This window comes from Nematolebias whitei, chromosome 8, assembly GCF_014905685.2.
Source record: "Nematolebias whitei isolate Nwh7 chromosome 8, NemWhi1, whole genome shotgun sequence".
In the NCBI taxonomy this organism is placed as follows: domain Eukaryota; kingdom Metazoa; phylum Chordata; class Actinopteri; order Cyprinodontiformes; family Rivulidae; genus Nematolebias; species Nematolebias whitei.
Window position 1 is genome coordinate 37,606,816 of NC_056505.1, and position 9,175 is coordinate 37,615,990.

The window sequence follows — 9,175 nt, forward strand, 5'->3', positions numbered from 1 at the left end:
CTTCTTCAGTCACTTTCACTTTCAGTTACTTACACTTTCACTTTCTTTTTTAACAATAAACACTTAAAGTACAAGAATGAACTGGATTCTTACTATAATAGGATTGACCACCACTCATCTCTGTTCTGTTTATACATTTATGCAACGTTTTCAGGGCTCCTATAGAATTTATTAACAGAGTTGAAGAGAAAACCAGTACAGGAATTAAAGGGGAGTTCAAATAATATTCAACATAATCTTGGCACCACAACCTTAAAGCTTTCACGTCTTGTTTTAAAAACTAAACCTGAGACGTGCTCATGTCAAAATGAAGATAATTCGAAGACACTGCGTCACAAAACTAATGGTTTCTCTTATAAAACATCAATTTTGTTTATGTACAGAAATCAGTTTGATTGATTTGTGTTCTGCTTGAAAGCCTTGGGGTAATTGTTTGTGTTTACAAGTCATTTCCTTTGCCGATGTAATCTAACACCATAAATCAGGAGCTTGGATGTATTTGTGGCTTATGCACGAAAGCAGCATGGGTTTGGCTGGCCCATCAAACATACTCTGAGATTTCCAGTCCCAAAATAGAATAACTGAGTCAGCAACAAGCTGAAGTAATTATGCAGTTTCAATATGAACAGTGACTTCCATTCTATCAGTGTGTCTTTTCTACAGATCTGGCATGAACATCACGTTCCTTACTGTCCGTTGACCACAGTAAATGCTGCTTAACCATCCGGGCTTAGACTTTCAGAGCCTCATGGACCCCCACAGCAGAGAGCCGGCGGTTGATATTGCGATAACGACAGCGGAGAAGGTCACGATAGGTGGAGCGCAGGTCTCGATTAAAGAAGGCGTAGATAAAAGGGTTCATCAGTGAGTTGGCGTAGCCCAACCAGAGCAGCGTGCGCTCCAGCCAGATCGGCACACAGCTACACTCCACTCCACAAATAAAAGGCCGGGCTGTGGACAAGATGAAGAACGGCAACCAGCACACAGCGAAAACCCCCACAATCACCCCAAGTGTTGTGGCTGCCTTCTGCTCCCGCTTAAAGATGGAGATGTTTTTACGTTCTCGGTTCAGCAAACGCGACAAGGCGGCACAGTCTTCTGCCACACCGGGCGGCTTCAGGCCCTGCATGCGCAGCGCCTCGTTAGCCACCGTTTCAAGGCGTTCGCGCCGTGACAAGTCGGTGAATCGGTGCTTGGCGCCGCTCTTGCGGGCTGCCCTGAAGATCTTGTAGTACATGACAAGCATTACCAGCATAGGGATGTAAAAGGCTACGGCTGTAGAGTAGATGGTGTAACCAAAGTCTTGGCTAATGAGGCACACACCGGCCGTGTGGACGTTCTTGGCCCAGCCACAGAAAGGTGGCAGAGTAATGGATGCTGACACCAGCCACACTCCCAGGATCATCTTGGCCATGAGCTGCCCGTTCTGCCGTGCAGGGTAGGTGAGAGGTCGGGTGATCCCCAGATACCTGCATGAAAGGGAGGCAGAGAAAACATCAAGAGTCATTTTTCAAATATTTCTTCACTTGTTTATAAAATTTGATTTTCAACAAAACTGTAAGATAAGAGGATGATGATTTTCACTAAAACATGAACACTTTGATCTTGAAAACAAAAAGAATTAAACGATTAGCATAGGTTGTTGTGTCAGCCATTTTGGAATGGAGTGACTCCAAGTGTCACTAATAGCAGATGTACATCCATTGTGTTTTTTTACTTTCATTTAAATTGGTTCAGTGGTTCATTATTATTTTTTACAACAGGGTATCAACATTTGAAACAGATGATTGTGATAAAAAATCTTGTGCCATGTGAAGTGCTTGGTCAATGTGTTGGGAATGACTCTCAGCTACTACCACATCAAATTTTAGTTTTATCCATCCATCCATTATCTTCTGCTTGCTCCAGAGCCAGGTCATAGGACAGCAGCGTCACCCTTTTATTCCGAGCATGTCACTGACAACACATTTTTAGGTGGCAAAGAGTTAAGCATGGAGGCCTATTTCTACAGCCAGCCCCTCCAGCTCCTCTGGGAGGCGTTTCCAGGCCAGTCGAGTGGCTTAGTCTCTCCAGGGTGTCTGGGTCTTCCCAGGGGTCTCCTCCCAGTTAGACATGCGTGGAAAACCTCCCTTGTGCCAAGTGTCCAAGGTGCATCCTTACCAGATGGCTGAACCACCTCAGATGGCTCCTTTGGATGCGGAGGAGCAGTGATTCTACTCCAAGTGTCTCCCAGATAACTGAACTTCTCACCCTATCTCGTGAACAAAAGTCTGACTGAGGACCATGGCCTTTGATCATTCTATTTGGTTTTAATATCCATAAAACTTGACTGAGTTGTAGCCATGTTTGTGCTGTAGTGACAACTTCATCAGTGGTATCCATCAAACACCCAGTGATGACTTAGTGAGGGTTTCATTCACCTCTGTCATTCATGAGATATTTTGCAGATAGCTAGTACAGGCAAACTAACAAACAAACACAAACAGGGGCAAACATATTATAGTCCCCCCCCCCCCCCCCCCCCGCCCCCCTTCACCTTCAGCAGCAGGTGATAAAAATTCTCTTATCACTTTAAAAGCACCCAGACACTAAAGGTACTGTGTGTGGAGTTTTGTATGAGAGGTCAAAAGCTTTGCCACTGTCTGGGGGGAGGGGCTATTGCTGTTTTACTTTGGCTTTCAGAGCTAAGCAGGTGAAGATGAAGCTATCAATCAAATGGAAAGCTAAGTGGATTCAAATAGCAACTGAGGGTGTCAGAGAAATAAAAATAGGTGTGAAAAGCTTGAATTTGTACAGAGCTGGGAAAATAGCCACTATTCTCACTAAGTGATAAATGTGTGTACGTCTCAGCGTATATTGGCTCAATATTCACATTCATCTTAAGCATCACATGTGCCATTGATGAAAGTTGTACATTTCAGGCTTAAAGCGCTGGTTTTCTTTTCCAATTCTCACTCTGCTTTTAATCAAAAGGTCAAAGCTTTGGAGAGCAGCGGCCAATTGTTCAGCTGTGATGCTATCACAACTCGGCTCGCTCAGCTTCAAACGGCTCCGTTCTCTTATCAAGTGGCTTTCAGATGCTGAGTTTGCACAAGACATGTCCAGTCTTCAGATCCTAATTTCACTTTTATATTTTAACGTTAATGTCTTGATAAGACAGTTTTGTGGTTGTCCTAAATACAACAAAGCTTCTTACAGATAAAAGACAGAAAACATATAAAGACCTCTGAGAAGAAATGCACATTGCCAACCACCATTCATGTCATAGTTTGAAACATGTGCTGAGAAATGACAGAGCTATAGCAGTTTTGGTCAAACATTGTAAATAATATTCTGTATGATCTCAGGCTCATGCTCACTAATGGAAATGACACTCAAAGACATGGGCCAAAACATTATTGCACCTTTGCCTTTGGTGACAGGCTATAATTAAACAATGTAGTTGTCAAACATGCTAAATGTGAAACTTTGTCTGAAATCTATTTCAAACAGTATAGGAAGTGTCAAATGGGGCATACAGCTTCTATGCTGCAGGCTGCAGCTTATTAGAAACTGACTTCTTCCAACATGTTGTATTGACTCCACTGGGGATCATTAGGTGTGAACACTATGAACATAATGCACAGCAGCTGAAAACACTCAATTAAAGATGCACACATGTAAATAAAGCTTAGCCGCAGAACACACAAACATCTCACTCGTCAATATAGTTTTAAAATTATTTTTAGGAAGCTGCACACAGCCTGATTTTTACTTTATTCATTTTTTCAGATTCTGTCTTAAGCAAACATATAATCTGAAGGGTAGCTGAGACGTGTAACCTGCATCTCATATCAGAATCCGTCACCGTTGTCATGACAACTGGTGAAACATCTATCATTTAGCTTAGACAAGATGGCTCATTTAGAGAAGTGAAGACCACAAGGCAAAAAAAGCCGAACACACGACTCATTTCAGTCAGAAATAAATATTTTACAGTAACAGTTTGTTATACTGTCAGTAGGTGCTAATGGCATAATATAGATTTAGCATTCACATGTATATTTTACTATTTTTTTATTTTTGATTTGTCTTTGGCAATCTACTGGTAACTACTTCTGCACACTGTTAATTTAGACATTAATGTATTAAAACATTCAGTTTATTCATGTGATGAACTCTGTGACTTTTGGTTTTAGAAACTTTTAGGCTTTTAACATTTAACTTTATTTACAATTACGTTCTCCATAAAAATACATTTTGAAAACTTTAAATTATTCAATATATTTAGGATCTACTTCTACCTAAATTCATTATCTTTTGTCTTCTTACAATACTTTTTAGCTTTGACCTTCAGCTCTTCTGCTTTTAGCATAGCCAAACTTTAGCTAGCCATGCAACTTTTAGCTTTTAGCTATACCTTTTTTAGTTTATACTAGCCTTTTGTTATTTTAGCTGGCCCTTTGCAACAAGCTTTTATCTAACCTTTTACTACATTTACCTATTTATAGCATTCAGCTAGTGTTCGGCTTCTTTTACCTTTAACAAATCAGTTTCGACTTCTTCAGCAAATTGCAGCAATCATTCTGCAGCATTCACCGAAAATGATATCTGATCATAAGTGAGTCGATGAGTCTTTGTTATTTTGGGGCGAGCATACAGATGTACTCCAACAGTGACAAGTTCACCGTTTTGAGCAGTAACTACCCTTGTTACTGCCAAGAGATAAAAGAGGAGCAGTAATGTGTTTGCCTGTGTTGAGTGTGGGGGTGGGGGTGCACACCTGTATGTTCTTTTGTCTTTGTTGTCTATGTTTTGTGTATGTTTGTATAACTGTTCTAGAATTGCACCACTCGGGGTGGCTGCATGTTGGAGTAGCTCTGTTATATTCATTGAGATTTTGCTTTTGGAAACTTTAATTCCTCTTTTTCTGGCTGTAAATCACTTTTTTTGGGGATGATTGTTTCCTCTGGTATCAGATGCTGTGCAGCTGGAAGGATTGTTACTGTGCTACATGTGTTTGTTTTTTTTTTGTTTTTTTTTGTCTTTCAGGTACATCTGGACCTACCATTCTGTGTTTGTCTGTCTCTCCTTCCTGTCCTCTCAACCAGCCGGTCAAAGCAGATGATCGCTTGTCCTGAGCCTGGTTCTACTGGAGGTTTCTTCCTTTTAAAAGGGAGTTTTTTTTCCTTTCCACTGTTGCTACTGTGCTTGCTCAGGATGGGAGACTGCAACAAAGCCAAGATTCAACTTGTCTGCTGGATTCCTTAGATAGAGAACTTTACTAATTGGCTTTTATGTATGTGAATGTTCCTGTAAAGTGCCCTGAGACAGCTTTGTTGTGATTTGGCGCTATATAAATAAACTGAATTGAATTGAATTGAATTTTTCCTGGAACTTTAGTAGTTTTGGACATTTGTTATGATACATAACCATGACAACAAGGTGGTTTTTACAATCGGGAGCAACTGATTAACATCTCAAAGCTCAAATGATATCTCAGCTACAGTCCCAAATCTCAAATGAGTTAAAAAGGAGGCACTGCAGATGCATTCCCGTCTCACTGCCAGCTGTGCTCGAGTGCCTGACCACTGAGATCCTGGAACTGGCAGGAAACACGGCTCGTGACAGCAGGGCAAAAATCGTCCCTCGACACTTGCAGCCGGCTGTCTGCAACAACAAAGAGCTCAGCAGGCTTTGCCCAGCATTCGGGCGGTCTTGCTGCCTGGAGGAACCAAGAAGCCAGCCAAGTCTGTGTGGACAGCATCTGCAGCCAGTTACTTCAGATCTGCTGTGGGACGGACCTTTACAAGAGATCCTTCTTGCCTACAGCCATCAGCATCCATAACATTTCTTAATGAAACGAGGATAACAAGTTACAACAACACCTAATTTCCCTTTGGGATTAATAAAGTACTTTTGAATTGAAATGAATTGTTGGGGAAAAACAACTGGTTAAATTTTGGAGTCAATCCATGTCAAGAGAGCTGTCACAGCTCATTTAAATTAGCCAACATACAACTGGTTATAACACAGGAAATTTAACAGCTGTCGAGCAAAGATTCATGTGGCAGTAGCTGAGAGTCATTCATAAAACATACTCTGAGCGTAACATCTTATATTACATAAGACTGAGCTTATGGTTAGTTTCGAGATTCTTTTTTTTTTTCTGTTAGATCGTGATGGATTAGTCTAAAACGCTGGCAAGGCTAAGGCTTTAATTTAAAATGCTCTTTAAACAATAAAACAGTCTGGGAAAAAGACACAAGCCACAGCTAGAATGAGCACATTCCAAGTCCTGGGAATTCTTGGAAAATACATAATGGATTTGCAGCTATGCAAAGCTGCTCTGCGGCTGCATTAATAATAAGAAAGCTGTTTGTGGGGATAATTGTGTGTCGGAAGCGGTGGAGGGCAGTTCTCTGGAACTGTGACTCATCCTCAACCTCTTGGAAGGCGAGGCTATTTTAAGACAGTTTATATTGTTTTTTAAACAAAAAAGTGTCTAACAAGAAAAGTTTTAATATCTCAAGAACCTTTGCATTTGAAAAGCAACGAAATGCTACCATTTACTTTGTTACATTTCAGTCTGTCTGTAGCATTAATGAAAAATATAAATATCATGACCAACACGTCAGATTTTGTAGACTCGATAGATATTGATGTGATAGTTGCTGAGAGTCATCCCCAACACACACTCTGAGCTTGACATATATCATGCATATATTGCATCTGCACACACAGTTCCTTTAATGGCTTGACCTAAACAGCTACAACTCCATCATTTTTCACCACAAGATGAGATTCATGTAAAACTCACATGTACAGTGGGTGAGAAAAGCTCAGGTTTTATTTATCTTTAGGATCCGAGGCTCAATGGGATTTACCTGTATAAATAAAGGTTGATTGATCTTTTGTTTCATTATGTCGTTTCTGTGTGGCTCTAATCAGGATCAAATACACAAAACTGCAGAAACTTGTCCTAATGTTGTTGTTTTTTTTACATGTAGGACCATATTGGACACAAAATGTCACAGCAGAAGCAGATAATCAAGCTCCAAACCAGTGGCATCAGATTATAATCACCTCCCATTAAACAGCAGGAGCACAACCGGAGTGTGACAAACACACGCAGAGATTAGACAGTGGTTTATTTTTTTATTTTCTCAGATCTCTGGAGGATTTGGGGCATATCCACAGTCACAGAGGCCCTCGGGGGGATTACCCTGCCTCTGACAAAAAGCTTGGCCAAGCTAATGGAGAAATGCATTTCTTCCACACGGATACCACCGACAGCACAGAGAAGTGAACGGTTTCCTGCACTGAAAGGATGTTAGTCGTCCGTCATCTCTGGCAGCACCTCTTTTATATCCGAGAGGCCATTCGTGTTGAACTGTTTATGGTCCACTGCCAAAAAATGTGATAATGTTTGTTTGTCTGTCTGTTAGCAAAATGTCTTGTGAAATACAATAGTGATTTTAATGAAACTCTCAGGCAACAACCAATGGGTGTACGTATTTCTACATGACATTAACTTTTAGGAACACTATGATTTAAGGTTGCTGTTCTAGCTACCAGACTATATGAAGCTCAAAAATGGCTAAAATTCAGTCAATTTTACAAATATGGAGCTAAAGTTTGGTATGGTAGTAGCTGAAAGCCATCACCAACTTATTATTTTACCACAAATGGATTGCACATTAACTGCTTTTAAAAGCTTACCATTATCATTGGATATCAGTGCCGATGGTCTGTTAGCAAAATGTCTCATGAACCAGAGCACAGGTTTATTGAAACTCCCGGAATGTAATCAATGGATATAAACCCACAACTGATTAACCTTTGAAGTCAAACCAATTAAAAATGACTGACACAGCTGATTGGCATTAACAAACACGAGGGTAGAAGAAGAGGGTAAGAGGTACAAGAAGATGGTAAAGATAATGAATGGATGGCTAAAACAGGTATGTCCAGTGGTGGCTGGCCAATAGAGGGTGCTAGGGCGCCGCCCCACCACTCACCACATTACCTTGAATAAAACGTTAAAAATTAAATAAAAATTAAATAATAAAGTAAAAATAATTCGAAATGTATGTAATTTTTAAGTTGTGTAAGATAAATATTTTATAGTTAATGAGTAAAGTTGTTTCGTTCAACATTGTCTCTGATTGATTGATATATTTCTGCCCTGGGGCACAAAACTCTTTGCCCATAGACTCTCGTTAAAAGTTGTACATGTGCTGTAACTCATCTTCAATACAAAAGAACAGGATAATTCTGGGCGCACCTCTCCTGCGCCCAGAACCGAATGCACAGTACTGATCGTGCTTCTGGAACAGATCGTGCACTGATGTACACTGACACTCACAACCAGGCTATGTGTGAGAGGCTAGCTGCTGCAGGTAGGCTTTAAGCCATTGAAAGCCCTTTATCTAAAGCCTATATTGCCATTTCTGACTGATATGCCTTTCAACTTTTAGAAGTATCTGTTTGTGATAAAACCTTCAGCTGACTGTGTATTCTAAAAGTGGGAACTGGTGAGTTTGTTTCTGTTTCTGGAGCTAGCATGCTAGCGCTAGCCTCCAGGTTTGGGCTCTGTGATAAATCAGTGCTATTGCTACATTTATTTGAATGTGCTTATAGAAAAAATAATTATCAAACATTAATACTTTTCTATACTAAATGTCACTGATGGTGTTATACTGTTTCTGAACACCTAGAATTGTATTGACTTGGATAATGAAAAATAAGACTTGTGCAATAAGTAACTAGTGCCTAGTGTTAACATTGAATCATTTAAAATGAAGGTACATTGAGATGGTGACATGATACTGCTATATTGTGTGTTAAGATGCAATAGTATGACCTTTAATATTATGAATATTTAAGAGTACTCAAATAATGAGCTTGATTCTATTTATATTAAGAACTTATATCACTATAGTAATGATGATAAAACATGTACATGTATTGCTTATATTTATGATGGTTTTTGATATTGATAAAGCTCAGGGTTATTGGTTATTAGGTCTGTTTCACACAGGCCAGGTTCCTGTTTGTTGCTGAGGATGGAGAGCTAACCCTAGTTTCGAACCAGGAGATCGGATGAATCCCCATAACTCCTTCCAGTGTGGTAGGAGGCGCTTTTAGCCTACACCTACATTCTCATTCTGGACTGTAAATTAAAAGGGATATA

At 40.1% G+C, this 9,175-nt stretch overlaps 1 protein-coding gene across 1 annotated transcript in view; it reads right to left on the bottom strand.

Moving 5' to 3' along the window:
* Positions 1-594: 594 nt before the first annotated feature.
* htr7c (5-hydroxytryptamine (serotonin) receptor 7c) overlaps positions 595-9,175 on the bottom strand; it is a 50,525-nt gene continuing 41,944 nt past the window's right edge. The window contains exon 2 of the mRNA XM_037680607.1: positions 595-1,469. Within this exon, the coding sequence (XP_037536535.1) occupies positions 731-1,469 (739 nt within the window). The 3' untranslated portion in view covers positions 595-730. The remainder of the gene's footprint in view (positions 1,470-9,175) is intronic.